The 26,913-nt window shown below is 34.9% G+C and overlaps 1 protein-coding gene across 1 annotated transcript in view; it reads right to left on the bottom strand.

Moving 5' to 3' along the window:
* Positions 1 to 24,412, bottom strand: part of LOC149785010 (putative ammonium transporter 1) — a 37,957-nt gene extending 13,545 nt beyond the window's left edge. The window contains exons 1-6 of the mRNA XM_089978703.1: positions 23,726 to 24,412; positions 7,513 to 7,602; positions 5,230 to 5,457; positions 1,714 to 1,814; positions 1,148 to 1,285; positions 602 to 835 (exon numbers count right to left, since the gene is read on the bottom strand). Coding sequence (XP_089834829.1) covers positions 602 to 835; positions 1,148 to 1,285; positions 1,714 to 1,814; positions 5,230 to 5,457; positions 7,513 to 7,602; positions 23,726 to 23,855 — 921 coding nt within the window. The 5' untranslated portion in view covers positions 23,856 to 24,412. The remainder of the gene's footprint in view (positions 1 to 601; positions 836 to 1,147; positions 1,286 to 1,713; positions 1,815 to 5,229; positions 5,458 to 7,512; positions 7,603 to 23,725) is intronic.
* Between the last annotated feature and the right edge of the window lie 2,501 nt (positions 24,413 to 26,913).

Raw genomic sequence — 26,913 nt, 5'->3', positions numbered from 1 at the left:
GCACGTCGTCGCCTTCAATTTCGGATTTCATCGGGATCAGAACTCAATTTCATTCAGGACATTTTATCACTAGGACTTGTGTTTTAATTCTTGGATAATTTTTGGACTTAATTCTTAATACCGTAAGTTCTTTTTCTCTTTTTTCACTTCGTATTCTAGGGAAGCACATTATTTGTTAAACTTTACAAAGCTTGTTGTTTGCACACTTTTCTGTTACTTATTTTTAGAGCACAGACTCGTAACAATACATACATACATACATACATACATACATACATACATACATACATACATACATACATATATATTGAGACAGATACGGTATACTCGAAGGGAGATTGACGGAGCATAAAACAGAGAGAGAGAGAGAGAGAGAGAGAGAGAGAGAGAGAGAGAGAGAGAGAGAGAGAATTGAAATGATATTTGTATAGATGGATGGATAGATGCATGAAAAGAATGTATTTGAATAGAATGGGAGATGAAGAAGAAGAATTAAATTGAAAGACAAAATGTGTTATTATTGTATGTACTGACCATAACAATATGCACGAACAAATAAACATAAAGAGAATCTGGGTGGCAGACAAGTTTTGAATCTTACCATTCCGGTAATTGCGCCGTTACTGGCGACAGTAATACACCAGGCACCAGATCCAAACCTTGGAATACGGTAGACGAAAGTCGCAGTAAAGGAGGCGAAGGTTGCAGTGATCATGGTGTTGACGATGGCAAGACTAATGGCTTCGCCGTCACCCGCTTGACTAAGGGACATCTGGGAAGCACCGTTAAATGTCAGGAAGCCGAAAAACAAAATAAAACCACCAAGAGTTGAAAGCTGCAAAACAAATGGTACGTTCGTTGCAAGAAATGAGTATATCTTTCTTGGCATGTACATAAGTAGCAAGTAAGTGTGGTATATAATGGTAAATAAAACTGATTCAGAATGTATAGCTGAAAACAATGATGCATCCATGCCTGTGAATAACAATATGCTTAGTCCATTCGGGCCCTTTTTGCAAAACATTGTTAATAAGTATTGTGAATTTACCGCTTATCGAACCACGAGTCATAAATGTGCAAATTGAGTGAACTTACCGGATTAGAGCAAATTGCGAACTTACCAGACTATAATAAACTGAGAACTTACCGGAATAGAGTGCCCTCTGATAAAGACTGCGGCTCCAGTCTCTGGGTCAAATCTGCCAATTCGCGGTCCAAGTATTGCCGCCCCAAAAAAGGCAGCCGTGCCTCCTACCGTATGCACCACTCCACTTCCGGAAAAATCCTGGTAAGTGTATGAAGTAACTATAAGACTGATTACATCCGTGCTCATGTCTGATTAAAACTCTTGGCAATTATAATGTGCTTATAATATTAAAGGAATGCAACCCATGTTCTGCAGTTTAAGACACGTTTCAGGCATAGCTTTATGAGATATTGGAGAACGGCAGAGTTTTATACTGAAATATAATTTGTTTATTTTCGTATAATTAGAACAATATTTCAACTTTAACGTTATTAATATTGAATCTTTTAAATTACGATAAAAATAAAATACAAAATACAAAATAAACAAATACAAACACATTAAGAAATTAACAACTCATGATCAGCGGAATCATTACGACTGTTACGACCATTTTTACTGATACTTCTTGTCTTAAAGAGAATTCCCCCTCCCCTTCTGCTCCTGGAGCAAGTCATATGACTAACCCGGTATCCAACACGCCCAATATCGCCTCCATAATCTAATCCCTGGACAAGGAATCCATTTGGTGACCAAGTCCAGTGAGTCACCAGTGGGTAGATAAAACCTGAAGAGAAGACGGATACAAAATGCTTCATTCAGTTTAGACTGGAATACGTTTAGTAATAACATTGACGACTATGCTGCTTTGCAATAAAATAGTATATATTGCCGAAGAGTACCTACCAAACAAACGAAACGTTATGTGAACAGACGATACAATACGGCACGACTCAGTTTTTTGAAATAAGGTCGAAGATAAAATATGTAAAAATTCTAATTAGCAACTGCAGTTGCACACATATGAACACTGGATTCTGTATTTTTTTCCACAGTATATCAATTTTCGTGGATTTTGTGGTTGCTTGCTACAAACAACTAGATACATATAAACGAATTATTCTGTGCAAAAAATAGTAATCATAGTACATACACGAAAGTCATTTCTCGCAAAACCATGAAAACAGATACCCTTGAAAATAATTAAAGAAACAGTAAAAAAAAGCAAATCATAACTTTATTAAATAACATTTAGAACGAGCAAAGCAACGGATTTTTACAGGATTGAAAAAATAATAATCATTGTTTCATGAAAACAAAAAATATATAACAATGTCTGAAAATTGTTGGTTAAACAAAATCAGGTATGATTAGTATTTGATAATCAAAATTCGGGTGCAACATCTATTACCAAATAGCAAGTCTGCCAACACACACACATTCAGGTCAGAATGAATAAATTAAAGAACAAAACAAAACAAAGCAAATTTCTTACTTCTTTAATTAGAATATGTTGCTTAATGATTTTACGCTCTGATGTCTGTTGGACATTTTACCATTTTTTCAGTCAACCCCTCCCCTAGCAATGTTGCCTGTATCAATCCGCGCAAAGAATATTGTAATGGAAATATAAATCTCTTCATTTTCTTATGAAAAAATTAATTATTTTGACAAAGTAAATTATCTGAAGCATTATATTTACAATCTAAATTTACGAAATAGTCGGTGTTGTTTTCTTGTAAAATTTCGGAACTTCTTTTTATCGATGTAGTAATGCAGCTGTTGATGGCATTGACACAGAGTGGAGCAAAAGCAATGCAAATCAAATGTTTATATGTGTGTGTGTATGTGTATGTGTGTGTCTGTGTGTGTGTTTGTACAAGAAGGAAACATATGTCTTTTCAGCATATTGTACGCACATCAAGATAGTGAAATATCACGAGATCGACATCATACGAACATGAAGGTAAGGAAACGTACTTGAGATCGACACTACCAGCACATCAAAATATTCAAATGTCAACGAGATCGACATTAAACAAACCACAAGATACAAAGATGTCAGTCAGATCGACATTATAGGTCCTTGAAGATACATAAATGTCAGTCAGATCGACATTATACGTAAATGAAGATACGGATGTGTCAATGAGATCGACGATTTACGTACATGAAGATACGGAAATGTCAGTGAGATTGACATATGTAAATGAAGATACGGGAATTTCAGTGAGATCGACATTATACGTACATGAAGATACGTTAAATGTACATCAAGACAGTGGAAGATACGGAAAAGTTGTAGTTTCTCAACTCTTACTGCGTGTCAGTTTCAACAGTCAGTGATTAAAACGAGATTTTCTCAGAAGTATCTGTCATAAAGTTTACAAAGCAAATAGTTGTTATTGTTTTTCCGTTAACCCAGTGGCCCCGATATTACTAGTAATTATATATTAAAGCTAATTTTACTTCATGTTTCTAAAGGAATATGTTAATTATATAACATGTTATAGGAAGCAGCATCTGTATCTCAAGTCTATGCTAAGGATTGTACAAGTCATTTTCCTTTACATTTTTAGAACTTTTCCTTTTATTTTGCACCATGTAGCCATTATTTTGCTGAGGTGAAATTGAACGCTAATACACGATAAAGCATATCAAATGTCTATTCATGTGCAATTTAAAAGAAATATTAGACTATTTAGGATAAATATTACGGTTATTATGTTAAATATCAGCACAAACTAGAGATGCATTGTTAACTATTCCTTAATCTAAATATTGACTGAAAGTATGCTGGTCTATCAACGCTAAAGTTTATCCGTGATATTGTAAAGCCAATGGTCAGCACTAAAAGCTAAATTCTCCTGGGCTATACATGCATACAGTTGGAGTCAACACAGAGATAAATGACGGGTTAATTTACATCAGGGTTTCAAGAAACATTCATCATAAACTGTTTCCAGACCGTGCATGATAGTGAACGTTTGCAACGACAAAAGGAATTGGAGTCAACCATGTTACTTTCGTTTCATTGGAATTGGTACATATTGTAACGTACATAGCAGGTCAGTTTTGTTCAGTTTCACTCCTCGGTGCTATTAGCAGATATCCAACCCGCATAAGGTATTTGTTAAACTTTTTCTTGTAACTATATTGCTGGTTCAAGATTTCATACTAGAATACAGCTGTATGTTGGTGTTATTAAACTTCTTTGGTTATTTGGAATGAGATAATGACAACATATTCGAGATGGTGGAATCCAAAACTCCCGAGGAAACCACCAACTGCAGAACGAATATTGATCCTAAAAGCCCGAGGGACAAAGCGAGCTGCGATATTTATGAATGAGAGGTTAGAATGAAGTCGGTAGTTCGGGTAAATTGTCATTTTTTTCAACATAGACTTAACAACGGCACTTTTGAAAAATGATGGGAATTTCGCGGTTGAGAGAGAAATATTGATAACATCGGTTAGTGAAGGCAATATTTAATCTAAGCACTCAAGCAACATTGATTTCGGAATCGGATCGAGTTCACATGACTTTGGAACGCTCTGCGTCACAATATTATATACAAATCCACTGGGACAGATTCAAATGCTGTTAAAAGTTTGCCTGTATATTCTACATCAGAACTGTATGGTGATGATGCATCTATTGAAATTGCTTCGTCAAGCTTATCTCTGATAGACCGAATTTTGTAACGGAAAAAATGTGCAAACATGTCCAGAATGTAGACCGGAGAGTAAAGCGTTGGAAGTGGTGTACATGTATTTCTTGACATTAGCTTGTTCGTAATCTCGAAGGGCTCTTTGGAAGTGGAACCTTCAGTGGGCTGGATACTATAGTAGGCTGAATTTGCTGTTTGCGAAATTCTTTTAAGCAGCTTCTTAGATCTTACAGCGTTCTCTCGAAGCTGGTTCCTAAGACTAATGTACCATGGAGCACTTTTGAATCTACTTGGCTTCTGGGGTATGTTTATCAGGCAATAAACGCAAACACTTGTCAAGGTTTGTTGCAGCAGGAGGTAACAAATATATTAGGTATGCTTGGATGTCATGCTTTAGTTGGTTATATTTATTTATTTTATAATTTTTGGCATAAAAAAACAGTATTTGTGTATCCCGTAACACAAATTGCATTTCATTTCACGAAGACACCTAGTTATTGCAATAATCATATTTGTGATTTAGTTTCTTACCAGTCATGATGAAGCTGAAGATAAAATAAGGCATAAATTCACACCGCTCGGCCATGGCTCCAGACACAATAGTGGCTGCAGTGGCAGTAAACGCAAACTGAAAAAAGAAGAATCCATAACGACTGGCAGGAAGGTCAGTGATCGCGAAGTACGTATAGCCAATGAATTGATTTCCATCTCCATAGGCCAGAGCAAAGCCAAAGAGCCAGAAGGAAACTCCACAAATGACTGAAAATAAAAATGAATTTTTTTAAATTTCTATATCTATCCACGCAACTAAATACGTGGGTTTTGGTCCAGATTGGAAGAAAGATAAGATATAAAAACTATATCCGCTTTTTATATATTTTATACATACATTGCGAATGGAAATGAAACTAAATTGCGATTTACACACGATCGATATATCTAAGAACGTTTTGGACTTTTAGAGGGAATGTGGTTTACTTATATATATATATATAACACTTTCTGACTCTATATTTTAAAGGTTTTCAATTTTGTTTCCTTTGTCTTTTACTTTAAATAATTTGTACAGCATTGTTACATTTCACATTTTATATTTTTTTCCTCTAAGTAGTATGTATTTACGTTTATTGGAAAGATTAGTCTTCCTTGTTTTTTGGGTGCAATTTTTATTGTTATATTTCCAAAATCATTACCGTATACCCAGTATTGTCCTGTCGTGACGTTAATCCCCTTCTATCCATACATATATGCAAATATAAACGAGCGGACGTCAGCGAAAACACAGTGTTAAGAGTCAAGGGCATGCGATACGGAAAAACGGATGACATGCTCACCGAGCGCTACACCAGCGACATAAGATTAAATAAGTGTACAAAATGAATAGACTGCAGACCCAAGTATATAATTAATATAAAGATTGATTCTTTATTTTGCTATATGGTTATTGGTATGGTACAAAAAGTTTGTTCATCTTTGGTGTGAAGAAAATGTTTAACAAAGACATAAATTGCCTCCGCGTCATCGAGTGGTCTAAAGCCCCTAGTGGCCGAGTGGTCTAAACCCCGGGAGGTCAAATGGTCTAAAGCGCTTGCCTTTACCGATCACTGTTGTCTCACCTCTGTCCGAGGGGGTCCGGAAAGCCGAGTGGTCTAAAGTACTCACCTGTACCGATCACTGCCATCTCACTTCTGTCCGCAAGTGTTTGAGTCTCGGGTTCAACCAATAGGGGTATGTGGGAATGCCTGCCAGAAGCTTCCCGTCGATTGGTTGTTCTTACCGGGGATTTCCAGAGTTTTTCCTCCATAAGTTATATTGTCTGCCATGCATATCCTATCTGGCGCTGAGTAATGATATTAAACCCCCAATAACAAGCACAACAACAAGATTGTAGTCAACCTGCACCAGTCAGCGGTACACAGTTTTCGGAAACACCGTTAATTAAATATATTTATGAAATTGTTTAAGTAATGCTTTAACTCATCCAAATCATATCATATTAGATAACGATGAAAAAATCGGATATCGATGAATGTTGTTTGCAAACTGATATTAAGTAATGATCCGAATTTGGGTATAACGTCTATTAATGTACAAGACTGCCTGTTTACCTAGGTCACACTATCCACGTCTGAATGCAGCAATACACAAAACAAGGAACCAAAATCCTTACACGTATACTCACAATCATTAAAATATGTTGTTAAAAGATGGTTTGAAATATGTGAGATACATGGCTCTGTGATTCTTCCATCGTACTCTCACAGCAATAATCTACACTGTATCAATCTCCGCAATAAAATCTCTTCATGTTTTCATGAAAATTATCATTAATTTGACAAATTGCACTATTTGATGCATCTTAGGTATAATATACATGTGCAAATGGTCGAAGTCCTTCAGTTATCGTATTAGGCAACTTCTTTTATCGGTCATGCAGTGGTAATCACAGACAGCAAGATACGCACAAATAAATGGTTTTTGCATTTAAAAATTGATAAAGAGAAACAATTTTGTTTATGTAGAGGAGAGATTTTGCTTGTGAAGTGGAAATATTTATTATTGTCGTATATAAAAGTATTATTCAAAAAAGCTCAGATATTCTCTCTCTTTTCTCTCTCCTCTCTCTCTTATATATATATATATATATATATATATATATATATATATATATATATATATATATATATATATATATATATATATATGTATGTATCACAAATATAGCATTAATTTTTGTTTCTACTTTTACAACCGACCGCAAAACAAATTAATTGTAATACCAATTGTTTGATCTAATCAAAAGCATGCACTTACACGAATCGCAAACGTTCTTGATTAGAATGTTGGTGACGTTCTTGCTTCTGACTGAGCCTGCCTCCAGAAGTGCAAAACCAGATTGCATGACTGAAAGAAGAATTAAAGAATTTAGTAGTTATTATTCTACTTTGAAAGAGATAATTTCACATTTCAATTGAATAATCCAGTCGGCTGGCACAAGATGTTTTTTGTTGTTTTTGAGGAAGATGTTTGTTTCATGGCTAGTTGAATCGTGTTTAGAAGCACATCAGCAAATAATAATCAGTTTAGTGCCATGGCAACGTGAGAAGAGTGCCATTTCCAGCGACACACTTTAGTATTACTACTATGTGACCTTAAAGTAAGTAAAAGAAAAGGCAATGACAAGAAGTTTCGTAAAATGTAACAAATAATTTATTTTTCTGTTACAACAAAAGAAGAGGAATTTCCGGTATTGTGAATTAAATCCAAACTTAACCTAAGAGTTCTATCACAAGTCCAAAATATAGAGTATTCCGAGTGATCCTGAATGTGCTAACGTACTACGAGTTTTGATGTGAAGTATCACATCTTCATTGTCCTAAACGTCCTTGATTGAATTCACAATAGTCACTACATGTTACTTTTCTCCACACAGTCACTTTGTAATTCAAATAAATAATTTAAATGAGTGCTTCCTCTCAAACTCAATTAGATTCAAGATGAAATTATATGTAAGCTGCTATCAAAACACCCCAACGACTATATTGTGACTTAATTCGCAATATCGATACGTGACAAATTTAAATTTCACAACTTACCTCCACGTGACAAATTTTTCACCACACCACCACATTGAGTTGTATGGCATTTCTCACCCTGTTGACGTAATCAAACAATCGAAAGATTATTCCGAACTGTATACAAAGTTCATTATATATGACGAATTTAAACAGATTATTTTTGCTTGGGGTCCCGCTCATCGCTTGCTGCCTTGGGCCCCGTACATCCTAGGGCCGGGCCTGTATAACAATCAACACTCAACAATGACTGATGTAGGAAGAAATAGGAATAGGCAGTGCCATTCTCAGTGACACACCACAGCAGCTGACCCGTACGGGTGTGGCCAAGAAAACCGACCTGTATCACGTTAACTATTTGGCATGATATCCATTGAATCACTGCGTTTCCCAATTAAACCAGAGAGGTAAACGGGCACAGATGTTGCAAGTATTGTTTACGCATGTGACTGAACAATGGATCGAACACGGGACAGCAAGAGAGATTAAATGATTGATAGTTTGCTCGATTAATTAATTAAGGTTTTTAAAGGAAACTGCTTCACAGCCATTCATTTGCAAGAACATCTTCATTTAGAGCAGATGTATTCGTTTGCTTCAAACTGATTTCCTGTAAAACGACAGTGGGTGGAGAATTTTCTTCATAGTTATTTTCCGAAATTCCTAAAAGCTTTGTAAGTTAATGTGATAAAATCAAATTTATTAAGATCGACAATCTTGTATTTATATACCCGAAAGAGTAGCCGAAGCAGTTCCATTTTTGCTGAGAAACCAATCGATTTTTGATTTAGGTGTACTTCCTAAATCAATCCAGATTTTTGTGCTCTAAATATTTTTGCACTTTCGTTAGTAATTTTTGTGATTTTGTTCTTCATAAAATAAATATCTTGCTGATCATGTAAACTTTTTTATCAAATGGAACCATTGGTAGGAAATCATCCTTGGTAGGAAATCATCCTTGGTAGGAAATAATGCTTGGTAGGAAATCATCCTTGGCAGGAAATCATCTTTGGTAGGAAATCATCCTTGGCAGGAAATCATCCTTGGTAGGAAATACTGCTTGGTAGGAAATCATCCTTGGTAGGAAACCATCCTTGGTAGGAAATCATGCTTGGTAGGAAATCATCCTTGGTAGGAAATCATGCTAGCATCTGTTGCAACTGAAACAGTTTCGGTAGCTGGATTGAACATTCCTTTACTCATTCCAGACAGTATCAAATCAAGCTCTAAGACTCATTTTTCAGAATAAAGACTGTGGTTAGTGAAAACATGTTTCATTGGTTGATATCTGAATGCTCCTATTTTAAGTAATATTGTCCTTTAGGGAAGGAATTCACATTGTGTACTTGTGATAAACTTCTTGTGCAATGGATTCGTTAATAATAGTGCCAGCTGCAAATTTTTGCTCAGTTTATGTCTACGATTATCAACCTATATCAATTAACTATTTAAGTAATATGGTTGTGAATTTAAAAACTAACGAAGTTTACAATGATAAAGAGAAGAATGATCAGTTAGTATTTAGGATTTTTAATTAAATTCTAAATTGTTTTCTAAAACAACACGAACTTTAGAGCCTCAATATTACTATGTGGGACATTACCAACCCACGATCACAACTTTTTCTAAATTTTAAATTCATGTCGACAACTTCGAATGACTGAGACGGTTTATTAAAGCGGATAAGTGGTTGACATATGAAACAATATGTGACAAAAATGGGCATCATGTGTGTGTGTGTGTGTGTGAATAGGATTTTTAACGTAGTTTTAACAAGTTTTCAGTCATATCGCTACGATGTCTGCAGTGTGGCAGTTTATAGTCATGTCTAGCACTGGGGTATCATGCCGCAGACATGTAGCATTATGTCCCACCCAGTCACATTATCTTGACACCTGGCTGACCAGTCCTAATACTAACCTCTCAATGCTGAGCGCCTAGCGAGGCAGTTGTTAGTACCATTTTTGTAAGTCTTTGGTTTGACTCGGCCGGGGTTCGATCCCACGACTTCCCGCTTCCGAGGCGGACGCTCTAACCATTATGCCAACAAAGCGGTATAAAATGGGCATTAAGACATCTGTTGGTCAGATGGGAATTAATGCGGCTTTTTGTCATTTCGGCCTTAAGACAGCTATTTGTCAATGGGCATTAACACGGTTGTTGGTCAAATGGGCATTAAGACAGCTTTTGGCAAAATGGGCATTATGACAGCTATTGGTCATATGGGCATTAACACGGCTATTGGTCAAATGAGCATTAACAGTAGTATGTGGGGGATGTTTAGGGTCTATGGAAATCGGAGTCAAAAAGATCGTGGGGCTGTTTAGGTTCTATCAGAAATTTAACATGGGGCAAAACCATGGGGTTGTATAGGGTCAACGGAAGTCCTAGTCAAAAAGGTTTCCCGGCACTATGGGGACTATGGGAATTTAACATGGTTGGGCATGTATAAGGACAATGGGAATTTAACATGGGAATGGCTCGTAGGAAATTGGACATGGGTGATGTCATGGTGTTTATAGAGTTAAAACTATTTATAGGGTGAAATTAATTTATAAAGACACGTGTTGATAGGGACAAACATAGACATACAGAAACAAACAAATATACTGTAACCTCATGGGCCTGGAAAATTACTCAGGATTTTAGCTTACTTTTCCAGACCTTGAAGCTACAAGGGTTCGTCTGACTTTAGCAATAGAGATAAAAACAACAATAAAGAAAGATTAATAATCCAGGACACATTTACTCAATCATTTCTCATCTGTGAAAAGGAACGTCACCCTTTTTACCAGTTTACAGATTCAAGTTTAACTTATAGAAATATACCAGTAGATAGAACCATAGTGGATACATCTCGATTAGCTAAAAAACAATTCATAATTTACTAAAACTAAGCCTGAGTGTTAAAAAAATATAATGTGGGCAAATTATGTTGTTTGAAATAAGTTTTGAATTTCAGAATCAAAGTTTGAGTTCCGAAATTCGTGTGTAAAAAATTCGTCTGTTTATGAGACCTTGTAGTTTAAAGTCTAAGTTCCAAATTATTCTTCAAAATTTCATACATTAAATTTTCCTTTTCAAAAATTACCTCTCATTTTTCATGATTTAATCAATCTTTATTCTAGATCTTAATCTTCACCAGCCCTTTCCCCATATGTCTGCTGCCTTATCTTCCTACCCCTATCTGTCTCCGACTTGAAACAGCGACGCTCTTTATATACAAGTTTGGCACCTGTAAGCATTGTGGTAAACAAAGCATGGATTGGTGGGTATTGCAATTGATCGGCCAATCGAAATCGACCATGCTGACGGAACATGACCTCACGACAGTAATACACACAACTCGGTGTTTTAATTCTTCTAATTTAACGTAATATTAGACAATATGATTAGTGGTGAAAAACCTAACCAAATATATTATTCTCATCTTCGAATGCTTGTGCAGATAATTTATATTTAAAATCTTGTATTTTTGTACAAAATACGCGAACGGGTAACGAGCATTGCGCTGTACGAGGGGACATCTCAAAATGGCCAGGTTCGACTACAACAACGTGTTGTGACTAAATTCAGCTGATTCGAAGATACATGAAGTAGCGGCATAGCAAGACCCCCACCTTCTAAGAATTGGTCCCCAATTCAACGATCACAAGAAAGCAAGTTTTTGGACAAGTTAGTCTCCAAATACACGTTACCCAAATGTTCATTTTGCAAACAATAACGAGATTTCGTTCACTATCAGTTAAATCGGGTTTTAAATCTAATGATGTTTAATTTATATATTACATTACGCAATGCTTTACAGCTTAACATTGAGCAAACAAAATACAATGTGTGAAAACGCTGTTGAATATTTCGTGCCTTGTGCATGACAATAATTTCTCTCTCTCTCTCTCCAATTTCTATATGACATATCCAAACATTGATTTCAAATGCGATAAGTTAAAAGAACTTTGATTTGAATGTAACATAAATTTGGATGACATTCATATTTATGTTCAATGTGCATTTACATTACATCTACATTTATTATAACAAATGGAAAATATCTGTTCATAAAACAATACACAATTATATATTGCATATTATCACTTATAGTATATTCTACACATGTAATTTGTTTAATGAAATACCTGTATCAACAATAATATGAAATGTATTTATATACATATTTTGGGACACAGTTTATTTTTGTTTATACTGAAATCATTCAATATATGCTTTACATATGTTATAGATACAATATTTCATGCTTATCTGCATGAAAAATCTCAATAACACATATAAAATTTAAATATTGTCATTATGTAATAATAAATGCCAATATTATAACTTAATAAATAAGAGTTCTATGTAAAGTTACACTGATTCCAGAAGTTCATAGTTCTTGAATCACTTGTATCCCCTTGAAGTTACACAATCCATGAATCCACTGCTGTCCTTCCGAGAAGTTATGAATGTCAATTTTAGAAAATTCATATCCCAGGAAGAAGAGGTTCTTGATGAATGTCCACACTAGGCAGTTCAGAGAGAACTTCAAGACAGGAACCAGTTTTCATGTTTTCAACTGTTGTCATACATCAGTTTTCATTATAATATCTGTTTTCATGCCATCATTTTCAAAGCAATATTCACTTCATAGGAAACATTATACTTCAATGATTAATTCATAATCAGTTTCAAATACTTTTCTCCAAATCCTTTCTTTTTAAACAATTCAGATGATTTTTTAAAATATATAATTGTTTGGTAAACCATTGAGGTAAGTTTGCACCTTCCTATAGCCTTAATTTGTCATGGTGGACCACTTTCGGTTTTTGTTTAGGCCCTCATTTTATTCATTACAATACATGATTAACTTTATTCAGGATTTGATATGGACCTTTCCATGGTCTTTGTAATTTTTGACTTAACCCAATTTTTCCAAATGAAAAAAATCGTCATACCAAACAGCATCACCTTCTTTATATTTATTACAATTTATTTTTGTGTCATAGTTTCTTTTCATACATTTGCTAGACAAATTCATTCTTTTTCTTACAAACTCGTGTACTTTCTTAATTTTATATTCAAGATTATTTGCATACTCTGTTTTGTATCTTTGTTCATTATCATTCTCATTTATTTCAGGTTTTCCTAGTACAATGTCAATTGAAAGGACTATTTCTCTACCAAATGTCATCATGCTGGGAGTTATTCCAGTTGATTCGTGTACTGCTGATCTGTACACCATCATGACCAAAGGTAAGATTTAATCCCAGTTATCTTGATGTGAGGACACAAATGCTGAAAGCATGTTATAAATGGTGCTGTTAGCTCTCTCTATCATGCCATCACTTTGGGGTCTGGCAATAGAAATTCGTGTTTTCTCAATTCCTAATATTGTACAGATCTCGTTGAAAAGTTCTGACTCAAAATATGTTCCTTGATCTGTGTGAATAAGAAGAGGTATTCCAAATCTTGTGATAAAATTATCAATCAGTTCTTTTGCTGTAGTTTTAGCATCAACCTTTTCTACTGGGTATGCCTCTGTCCATTTGGTGAAATATTCACCAATTACCATTATGTATTTATATCCCTGCTTGGTCCTGGGAAATGGACCTATAAAGTCAATAGTCACCCTTTCCACTGGAGCACATACATTGTAGGTTTTCATGGGTGCTTTTGGGTTCCTAAGGGAAGATTTGCTACTGACACACACATCACATTTCTTGCACCAATTTACAACGTCTTTATTCAGCCCATACCAAAAGAATCTCTGTCGCACTTTTTGTAGAGTCTTTGCAACTCCTAAGTGTGAAGCTTTGACACTGTTATGTAACTGGGTAAGTATACATCTTTTTAAGCATTCGGGGACAATAATTTGCATAGTGACTGTCATTCCATTATCACTTTCCCATTTCCTATACAAAATCTCATCTTCTACTACAAAGGAATCAACCTGTTTCCAGTAGTATTTTATTTCAGGACAGTAATGTGAAATATCAGACCATTTATATTTCTTTTCACGTGTCACCATCCACTTCACCACTTTCAGAACTGTATCATCATTTTGTAAATGGGGTAATTTGGACATATCCAAGTTGTCTCTATTATGTTTTGACTGATAAGTGATATTATTCTATGTACTAATGCTACTGTCAGGAGATGGGAGTTTCTTCCTAACCTCTTTTGTAACATAACAGAGTTTGTCATTTATACCCTTCAAGTGTTTACAGTTTTCACTCAACACTCGTGGTGTTTCACCATGTGGAATCTTTGACAGATTTCTCACTAGAGTATTGTCATTAAAAGTGTATCCAATTACCACATAACATATAGTCAGAATGAAGCAAATAGCAGATATTGGTTCTATAGGGACTAGGCATAATACAAATGTTGTGATGAGTGATATGAAAATATCACTTTTATATAACTCTTTATTTGTCTCTTTGTTCTTTGAGTTTACATGGGATGGAATAGACACGGAACCTGTTTGATTTGGGAACTTAGAGAAGCTACCAGTTCTTTCTCTGATTCGCTTTCAGCATAATTTTCAACTCTTTCACATTAGGTACAGTTCATTTTGACACATGGACGTCTTGATAAAGCATTCGCATTAGAATGCAATCTACCAGCTCTGTGTATAATCTCAAAATCATAGGTAGCCAGAAAAGTCAACCACCTAGCTAATTGACCTACCATTTTAAAATTTATCAGCTATTTCAGACCGCCATGATCAGTCCTCACTGTGAACTTCTTTCCATAAAGATATTGATGAAAATGTTTAACCGCATTTACCACTGCAAGAAGTTCTCGCCTTGTGACACAATATTTTCTTTCCGATTTGAGAAACAATTACTAAAGTAGCTAATTAATTTTTCTTTTCCATTTTGGATTTGGGAGAGTACTGCTCCTTGACCCACATTTGAGGCATCACAATCTAAACTAAATATATCATTTTCAGTACGGAATGCCAAAATTGGTGCATTTATAAGGGCACGTTTTGTATCCTTGAAGGACTGCTCACATTTCTCAGTTCATACAAATTGTCTAGCCTTTTCAGACAATTCATGTATAGGTTTGGCCAAAGTAGCAAACGATACACATATGATCTGTAGTAAATTGCCAAAGAAATGAAGCTTCTATCTTCTTTTACCATTTTTGGGGTTGTCCAGTCTTATACCGCTATGATTTTATCTGTAATTGTGCCCAGGCCAGCTTCGCTTATAGTATGACATAAAAATGTGACCTTTTTTTAAACAAGTTGCATTTCTTTGGATTCAATTTCAATTTAGCGTTTTTCAGTCTTTGAAAAACTGTCTCCAAATTAGTGAAGTGTTTTCCAAAGGTTTTTGAATAGCAGATGGTATCATCAAGGTACAAAATGGCCATTTTCCAAAAGAGACCTGAAAATGCCATCTGGACAGGACGAGTAAAAGTCACAGATGCATTGCAGAGTCCAAATGCTAATCTGCACCATTGCCATTGTTCCCCTCCTGGTATGGAGAATACAGTTTTATGTCTATCTTTTTCATCAATTTCTACTTGCCAATAGTAGCCTGATTTCATATCCAGACAGGACCAGTATTTTGATCCTGCTAAAGCATCTGTTGTAGGTAATGGTTGAGAATCTTTGACAGTAACATCATTCAATCCTCGAAAATCACAACAGAACCTTACAGAACCATCAGATTTAGTCACCATTACAATGGGAGCATTCCATGGGCTTTGTGGACATTTCCCTATAATTCCATCTTCTGCCATCTTTTTAATTTCGTTCTCTGCAACTTGTCTTTTAGCAAGTGGTATTCTGTAACGATACATTTTAACAGAGTTTGCATCTCTTGTATCAATTTGATGTTTTATCAAGGTTGAATGACCTATATCAATTGATGATGCAGAAAAGATACTCTGATGTTTCATCAAAAATTGTTTTAACTGTTCCGTTTGTTCTTTATGCAGATTTTCAGAAGACCTTACAGACATATCTGCTAAATGTTCTGATAATTGTTGAACACTACCCTTGTTTTTGTTTGTTTCACCAGCAGGTTTACTGTGTACAACTTGCACTGGTTGTAATTCTGCAGTAACATTATTTTTATACAATGAACCGGTTTTTCTCCTAATTTTGCTATTCTGAGAGGAATGTATCCATTTTTAGGATGTACTAAAATTTTGCTACTAGTAGACCAGTTTTCTCCACAAATTTTGAGAATGGATCAGTTAAGCCCGTTGCATCCTTATTAAACAGGTCAATTGGTCTGCCATTTACAATTACTGCTTATTCAGGCAATATCACAACATTTTCAGTTAAAGCAGTTCTACAGCACACAGTTATCTTTTAATCTGATTTGATATAGCATGGTAATTTTTCTCCTTTTACATTTAAATAACCTTTACTAATAATAGGGTCACTCTGTTGTTTCTTTAAGAAATCAATACCAAGTATGCCATCTTGATGCATGTCTGCTAACAATACTTCATGTGTGAAAGTATGAGTCCCTAACATAATTTCTACCTCTGCTTTACCATCAAAAGGTTGGCTTTCTCCAGTTACAGTTAAAAGCATACTTTTGACTGGGGTCACCTCTGGTTGTGAGTTTTCTGACCAAGATTTTACTACTTTACTACTTAGAATTGTAACATTTGCTCCAGCGTCACACAACAAAGAAATGCAATTTCCATTTACTTTAACATTTACAAAATATCCTGTATCAGTCCCCAGATTGTTGAGTTTGATCAATTTGGACCTTTCTTTCTTTACAGTCCTGTCCCCTAGCTTGACCCATTTCTGTTTCCCTGATCTCTGGTCTGTCTGTCAGTATTATCCCTTTTGTTTCTAAAACTATGATTTGGCTGGTACTTTTGATTTTGATTTCTATCTCTCTGTTCAAGAATTTGTTTTCTGTTAGTACTGTTTGAAAAGTTTTGAAACCATTTTCCATTGTAATCTCTTTGGCAAACATTTCTTCTGACATTGTCATTCTTATCTACCTGTTTTTTGTTCCAGTTTTTGTATTTGTTTTGTTTCTGACTGCAATTTTCCTACTTTGTCAGACAAATGTTCTAGCCTTTGTACAATGGTATCTAGCTTGCCCTCATTAGGTACAGTTTCTATTTCAGACAGGGAGTTCACAATTTTCTGTCTCTGTTTATCAACTAGTTTGTGAGCTTCCATTTTAACAGTTATTACTTCAGCCTCATTTAGTGTTTTAATACCAAATTCTCTTAGTCTTAGTCTGCTTTCAGAGTCCAACAAGGCATCACTAAAGTAGGCCATGGCTAAAAGGATTTCACCAGGTGCATCATGATATGCCTGTCAGGTTAGTTTCTTGATGTTTTGCGCTAATTCGAAAATTGATTCTCCCTTTTCTCGAACTCTAGATTTAAGTTGAGTCCTGTACATTGCAGCTTTATTTAAAGTTCCAAATCTGGATTTTAACACTTTTACCAGATTGTAGTAGTCTTTCCTTTGTTCTGGTTCAACTTCATTCAGAAAAGAGCGAGCAGTACCAGGGACACTGCTAGCTAAATACAATGACTTTGAATGATAATCCCAGTCATTAAGTTCTGCAATATTATTGAACTGAGATAAATATTCATCTATGTCAGTCTGACCGCCATATAGCTGAGGTTTAATTCTAGACTGTTTATTGTTTCCCATTGTCTTATAAGTATGTGTGTGTTCTCTACTGCTTCTGATTAAACTGTTTCTTTGAAGGCTGGGGTTTTCTATTCCTCTAGTTCTGGAATTTTCATTTCTAATGTAATTTCTTTCTGTAGATGATGCAGTTGTGACTCAAAATCTTCAAATTTAGATTTCATGTGATCTGCTAGGGTGAGTACTGTATCTTTGTTGCTAAACTTGTGATTTGTTTTTCTAAATTACTCTCCAGTTTACCATAGAGACTTGAATCCCTTGATCTTATTCCATCACTGTTATCATCAATTTCAGTTGTCACACTTTCATTTTCATTTCCTGCTTCATATTTCATACACATGTCTTCCAAACGTAATAAACGTGCATTTTGCTCCATTTCCAAAGCTGATCAGTCACTTTTTAAAACAAAATTGATTTCATAAATTTTTATCTACTATTGCTGCAGTTAGATTTATATTTCATTGTTTTGTTTTTATTTACAGGATGATCAACTCTACCAGATTTTCAAGACAGAAGATAAGATTTTATTAATACAATTTAAGAACTGTGTTATATTGTTATTCTCTTTTCTTTGATTAAATCATTATGATCCCACTTCTGACACCAAATATGTAACCTCATGGGTATGGAAAATTACTCAGGATATTAGCTTTCTTTTTCAGATCTTGAAGCTACAAGATCTTTTAGCAAAAGAGATAAAAACAACAATAAAGAAAGACTAAAAATCCAGGACAGATTTATTCAATCATTTCTTATTTGTAAAACAGAATTACGCCCGTTTTACCAGTTTACAGATTCAAGTTTTACTTATAGAAATATACCACAGTGGATATATATCGATTAGCTATAACTAGTTCATAATTTACTAAAACTAAGCCTGAGTGTTAAAAATATATAATGTGGGCAAATTATGTTGTTTGAAATCAGTTTTCAATTTCGGAATCTAAATTTGGGTTCCGAAATTCGTGTGTAGAAAATTTGTCTGCTTATGAGAACTTGTAGTTTAAAGTCTAAGTTCCAAATTATTCTTCAAAATTTCATCCATTAAATTTTCCTTTTCAAAAATTACCTCTCATTTTTCCTGATTTAATCAGTCTTTATTTTAGATCTTAATCTTCACCAGCCCTTTCCCCTATCTATCTGTTGCCATATCTTCCGACCCCTATCTGTATCCGACTTGGAACAGCGACGCTCTTTATATACAAGTTTGGCATCTGTAAGCATTCTGGTAAACAAAGCTTGGATTGGTGGGTATTGCAATCGATCGGCCAATCAATTCGACCATGATGACGGAACATGACCTCAAGACAGTAATACACACAACTCGGTGTTTTAATTCTTCTAATTTAAAATAATATTAGACAATCTGATCAGTGGTGAAAAACCTAACCAAATATATTATTCTCATCTTCGAATGTTTGTGCAGGTAATTTAATTTTAAAATCTTGTGTTGTTGTACAAAATACGCGAACGGCTAACGAGCATTGCTATGTACGAGGGGACAACTCAAAATGGCCAGGTTCGACTACATCAACGTGTTTTGACTAAAATCAGCTGATTGGAAGATACATAAAGTAGCGGCATAGCAATACATTCCAACAAAGAAGATGGAAACACACAAAAAAGAGGACATACATGTTCGAAGGAAAGACTCACAGATAAAATAGAGACTCGAACAAGAAAAGTCTGTTATACGGGTACAAAATATTTATTCAAGGTTCTCTGTCCTGTGCTTTGGTCTAAGCACTATCTATTCAATATATAAACATTTGGACATGAAACAAACCTTTTTGTGAGTTATTCAGTTAAAGTTCACGCCTGATGGGGAACATCTACGCTGGCACACAAGTGGTAGCTGACCAGGTTTTAAACAACGTGTGTGTCGGATATAGAGAGAAACCAGGTCTTTGTCTTATTTGATTTTTTTTTACTTGTTTTGTTTTAGCTTTTTCTAATAAATGAATATTTAATGTAAATACGTTATATATAAAGTGATTTTTAGAAAGGCATGAACTTTAATTTTAAAAAGTAGTCTTCTAGACGCAAAAACTAAATAACTCGTAAATAGGTTTGTTTAATGTCGAAATGTTTATGTATTAAATGGATAGTGCTTAAACCAAAGCCCAGGCCAGAGAGCACATGTATATACTTGAATAAATGTTTTGTACCGATATAATAGACTTTTTTTCGAGTCTCTATTGTATCTGTGTCTTTCTTTATAGCATTTCTGTCCTCTTTTCTGTGTGTTTCGATCTTCATTGTTTGAAGGTGCATTTGTTTGTTTCTATATGTCTATGTTTGTTCATATCAACATTTGTCACTATAATTGCATTTCACCCTATAAATAAGTTTTGACCCTATAAAGACCGTGACGTCATCTATATTCAATCCCCCAGTTGCCATTCCCATGTTAAATTCTCATTGTCCCTATTTATGCCCACCCATGTTAAATACCCATAGACCAAATAGTGCCGGGACACCTTTTTGACTGGGACTTCCTCTGACCCTATACAACACCAAGGATAAATTTCTCATAGATCCTAAACAGCCCCACGACCTTTCTGACTGGGATTTCCATGGACCCTAAATAGCCCCATATACTACTATTAACACGGCTATTGGTCAAATGGGCATTAAGACAGCTATTGGTCAGTGTGCATTATGACAGCTATTGGTCAAATGGACATTAACACAGCTATTGGTCAATTGGGTATTAACACGGCTTTTGGTCACAGCTATCCTCTTATTAATTCGACATAAACAAATTGATATGTCGACTTAGATTTTACTAAGGTTGACTTATTTCTCGTCTTAAGACAACTTATTTCACAACTTGTATATAATTTATCAGTCTATCTGAATAAATTAGGCGTCTTAATTGTAATGTATAAGTGACATATGGTTGGCAGAAATCTGCACCATAGTTTGTTTCAACAGCATTTTTAACATATTGGTTATATCAAGGATACACTAAAACAAACCAACAAGGGCTTGCGTGGTTTGATATCAAACTTGCGAACGTTAGATTACAAGTCCTACACGCCACCAACGGAACTTCATCAGTTCCAAAAAAATGAAAATGACTGATGTAAAGACAACGTTTGAACGCTTGCGCCTGTTATTAATGTTTGTATATATTTAAGGTGCTCAAGGTCCATGAGGCCGGGTGCTACTTTTTGGGAGTTATGTTATGTATATCTATATTGTGTGTTATCATTTGCTCTTTGACTGTAGATTCTATTCTTCGAAGAGCTGTTTACATGTTTTAAAATCATTCTTAATAATGAGCCTGTTTACGGTTTTGGAGTAAGTTTCTTATCATATGATTGAGCATTGCAACATATATCAGAAGGGGATGTGTTGTAACATGTCACGTGGTGATGAAGAGTGGACTATGTCAAGTAAGGATGAATTAGCACTTTGATTTGAAATAGATTAGTGACGATGTATATAAAGAATGAAGGGAACAATATTCGTTTCCTATTTGCTAGTATTGTTCTTGTTTTGATATCAGTCATATGTATTTATTGTTACGCTTACGTTTAATTTGAGAGGAACAATTTATTTACATTATTTACTGAAAAATGCCTTTGTGATGCATTTAGGACTGTTGGCACTTAACTTTATTCAAGGATGCTGGTATTCAGCACATTCAGGGTTTCAAATGTATATGGAACACTATTGAATTGGACTTGTGATAGAACTTTAAGGATTACTTTAGCTCTTGTTAACAATACTAGTTCCTCCTAAAGTTTCATTTTTATGACTTGGAAAATCTAATTAATTGTTACGTTTTACAAAACCTGTTGGTTTGTGCCTCTTTCTGTTATTTTGTTTAAGACCATAGAGTCATAACGGTTGTGTATTTTTGTCAATGCACTGCATATGCATAAGTCATTAAAATACATATATTAATTGTTGTAGACAAACATACTTATTTTAATGCATGCAGTCACTAATTTCTTGATCCTGTTGTTAGAAGATATATCTTATCGAAGAATAAATGCCTAACTTACAAAATAAAAATATCTATCTCGATAGTAACGTTGTCTAAATCTTGTTTCCATACTTTCGATTCGGCTCAATTTGATTTGATCTGGTCTGTGTCTGTAATAGATAATACCGGCAATTTTAGTTAAACATCTAGGTGGCCAACGGACTATCGCAAGTGTTGTTATCTATTACTTGACTGACAAGCTTTAAGTCATCTTCGCTAGCCAAAATTCCGATGTTTTAAATCTATCTAGAATTTGGCGGATCGATCAGATATTTCAGTACTTAGGGTCTGAGAATTTCATTTGAGGTGGCAGCAAGACGCCGATTCCGATCAAAATCACGATGTTCAAATTTTGACTCTGGTCCTACTTGATAGAGACCAGGGAGCACACACCTGGAATGGACTTATAAAGAAAAACAATTTTCCACTGCCGGTCCGTGTTTGTACAAATACTTCCTTAACCTCAGATACACCTGTAACGGCTTCTCTCTGGTATGTTGTCATACTGTCGATGTTAGATTTACAAAGTATCCTCGTGAACTCAATTGGCTCCGCCATTTATGGCCCATGTGCAATGAACCGCTCTTACACGCTAACGGTTAGTTGGCATCGCATACTAAGGGAGACAACTCATGACATCCAAGAGATGTCGTTAGGACTAAGCTGTGAAATATCTGATCGAGACGCCAAATATAGATAGGGCCAATATATCGGAACCTTGTGAAGATGTCTTTAGGCACAGATTCTAAATTTAGGTTTCAATCCATTGTGGTAATTGTTATTTTTGAAAGGAAATCATTACTAGGTTAAATTTAATTGAAGATAATAGCACTATTTTTTTTCCATTACGTATAATCTTACGGATAAGAGTAGACTACATTTTATTTTTTGCCTGTTCACAATCGTATCATTGCGCAAGCTTTCTCGGGACGTTTCTACTGTAATTACCTCGATAGGCTCTACTAAGTTATTTGACCGCTCGTGTTTACATTTAATTTAAAGCTTTCTACGATGAAAACCAACATTTACCTATTGTCTTTATGTAAGAAAAGTTTCAACGCAAGCTTTTCTCTATTTATAGTTGCAACACTTGAATGAAACCTATTTTTCTGATTGTTAGGAATACTAAAGTATACAATTTTTCATTATGCATAAATGTTGTATAGGAAAATCCCACTCTCTGGATCAGACTATGTTACATTAAACACTCCTCCAAACATCGTGACTGACTCAAAATTATTTCGGTCATATTCAGTGCTCCTGTCCTTTACCAACACATATAAAGGATTCTAAAAATCTACTTTAATATCCTGTCATATTAGTTGATGAACATTTGAGGGATGATTGTAATTCACTTAAACAAGCCTGTAAATTTTCATTGAATTCTTAATTACTTACATATTGATGTTTACAACTATGTAATAATTCATTAACAATTGTGTTAGTTTTCTAAGGTGTAGGATACATCATGATGGGTGGATTGACGATAGGGTTGTGGTTAGTGCCAGATATCAGCAATATTATCATTGGTCATGATTATATTTAGATTATATTTGAAAAAATATCCAAATTAAATAACAATGTTACAAACATTCGTCGTTCATTTCTATTTTCAGTTACTGTAACGAAAGCTTAATACAAACAATAATTTAAATTTAACATATAGTGCAACGTATATTCGAACCTTTCCCAAACTCATGGAGATACTACTACTACTGCTGCTGCTGCTACTACTACTACTACTACTTCTGCTACTACTACTACTACTACTACTACTACTAATAATAATAATAATAATAATATACTTACAAAGAAGGCACAATCCCATTATGATCAGAAGGAACTGGTCCATATTGTGCTCCAATACGCCCACCGATGTTAAAAGGTCTTCATACTCCACAATTGTATTATTTATTGATGCATTAGATTTGTCGCCCATTTATGTTCACTTGGAATTGCACAAACAAATGAGAAATTTAAGGTTTCCCTTTGTTTAAAAAAAAATGAATACAAACTCACTTCCACTGATTTCTTTAAAAAGAGTATCCTTTTTCTTACCCTGGCTTCTTGGCATACACAGTCAAACATCTGTTATTAATTAATGCAGTTAGTGCATTATTTTACTAAAGATCGTTTTATCCGCCACATTTTAAACTTGAATTGAAACTGAGCCAGAGATCGTATACGAAATGATAATTTCAACTAACGATTTAAAACTAAGAATAAAACTATGAATGGAAAACCTCCAGGAAATATTGCACAAAATGAAAACAATCCTCAGAAAATCATGGCAAATCAATTATTTTTAGAGCTTCTTATTCTGCACGGCGTCTACACCCACAAACTGCCAGTATGTTAAGACCATATTCTTTATTTAAAAAAATTCTCTCCACAAACAAGCAAACCAGCCATTTAAACCATAGGTCCTACCCCCTAGCCAAAAGAGCATAAAACTGATGAATCACGTCGACAAACAGCAGATAACCACGCCCAACGCTTCGCATGCTGCTCGGAGTATACACCCTCAAACTGCCAGTCTGTTATGACCATATTCTTCAAACTTCTTTCCAGTAACAACCAAAAACAAGCCACTTAAGCAATAGGTCCTACCCCCTGGCCGAAAGAGCATACAACTGACGAATCACATCGGCAAACAGCAGATAACCACGCCCCATAGATTACGGCGACAATTTACACGCCATAATTCTCACACGTGGATATCCGTTCGCGCTGGCATATAATGAAAAGTGGGATTGTGTGCTAGACTTCTGCGTGTTTGTGTGTTGTGCCCATCACTTCACAGAATACGTTTGCGCTAATAACATAATGTCTGTACATGAACTGATTCTTATTTTACTGACACTTTCCTTTTCAACGAAACTGTCGTACAAACAGTTCACTAAATGCTCTAGTAATAAGGTTGTACAATTAACATGAACTTTAAGACTGCTTCACACTTTACGAGGTATGGTCAGGTTTAAACACTCGTGTAATAAATACATATGCATACTAATTATCTAATCATCTAAATGACCATCGTTTTGATCGGCTTGAGTAAAACTTATCGCACCGTGCATTTTAACCAATGTATAAATAACATAATTTATGGTCTAGTCAGAACAAAAGAATTTTGTTCGCATTCAGCTACAAGTTTCCACTGCAAACATCGCTTATCGAACTTGAATTTGTGTTAGCGGCCCAACAAAATGAAATAAAATGCATTGCAGACAAATTACTTTTTCGTGCTTATGTTTTTACTTTCAATGGTCACCAACACAAAGTTCGTTGCGTGCTTCACGCTGGGATGGTTTATTACCGAAGGGCAAGTTCTGGTCCAATCGGGTTCCAACCGCATCTGTTTTTCAATGCAATACTATTGAACCCGAAGAAGGACATGGTGTTGATACAGCGTTAACACGTCTCTCGGTGTACAATTACATAGATAGTAGGGTGATACAGGGCTATACATATTTACCTGTGTATCTATTTCATCGTTGGTGAAATGAAAACAACCCGTACATGAGCTCGGATTTTCCAACTACAGCTGCTCAGCTGAAAAGAGGATGATTCGTGAGAATATAAACACTTTAATTTACAATGCAACAACAACAACACCTACAAAAGGTCTATTGTATTGATACAAACTTTCAGGACAGTTACTTACGTAATCATACGCATCCTTCCTGTTATCGTCAAAATATGGGACTCCAGCACGCAGTTGAATGATACATCAAAAAATAGAGGACTTTAGTATTAAGGTTAATGACGCATCTAAAGAAAGTACATATAACTCTCCTATACAGATGAATGGTACATCTAAATAAGGTACATATAACTCTCCTATACAGATGAATGGTGCATCTAAATGAGGTACATATAAATCTCCTATACAGATGAATGGTGCATCTAAATAAGGTACATATAACTATCCTATACAGATGAATGGTGCATCTAAATAAGGTACATATAACCCTCTTATACAGATGAATGGTGCATCTAAGTAAGGTACATATAACCCTCCTATACAGATGAATGGTGCATCTAAATAAGGTACATATAACTCCCCTATACAGATGAATGGTGCATCTAAATAAGCGATATATAACTCCCCTATACAGATAAATAGTGCATCTAAATAAGCTATATATAACTCTCCTATACAGATAAATAGTGCATCTAAATAAGGTACATATAACCCTCCTACACAAATGAATGGTGCATCTAAATAAGGTACATATAACTCTCCTATACAGATGTATGGTGTAGTGTATCTAAATAAGGTACATATAACTCTCCTATACAAATGAATGGTCCATCTAAATAAGGTACATATAACCCTCATATATAGATGAATAGTGCATCTAAATAAGGTACATATAACTCTCCTATACAGATGAATGGTCCATCTAAATAAGGTACATATAACCCTCATATATAGATGAATAGTGCATCTAAATAAGGTACATATAACTCTCCTATACAAATGAATGGTCCATCTAAATAAGGTACATATAACCCTCATATATAGATGAATAGTGCATCTAAATAAGGTACATATAACTCTCCTATACAGATGAATGGTCCATCTAAATAAGGTACATATAACTCTCCTATACAGATGAATGGTCCATCTAAATAAGGTACATATAACCCTCATATATAGATGAATAGTGCATCTAAATAAGGTACATATAACTCTCCTATACAGATGAATGGTCCATCTAAATAAGGTACATATAACCCTCATATATAGATGAATAGTGCATCTAAATAAGGTACATATAACCCTCATATATAGATGAATAGTGCATCTAAATAAGGTACATATAACCCTCATATATAGATGAATAGTGCATCTAAATAAGGTACATATAACTCTCCTATACAGATGAATGGTCCATCTAAATAAGGTACATATAACCCACATATATAGATGAATAGTGCATCTAAATAAGGTACATATAACTCTCCTATACAAATGAATGGTCCATCTAAAT

This window comes from Sinohyriopsis cumingii, chromosome 13 (assembly GCF_028554795.1).
Source record: "Sinohyriopsis cumingii isolate HCF-2022 chromosome 13, ASM2855479v2, whole genome shotgun sequence".
NCBI lineage: Eukaryota > Metazoa > Mollusca > Bivalvia > Unionida > Unionidae > Sinohyriopsis > Sinohyriopsis cumingii.
The sequence above is the reverse complement of the archived record's forward strand: the minus strand, read 5'-3'. Positions and strand labels throughout refer to the sequence as shown.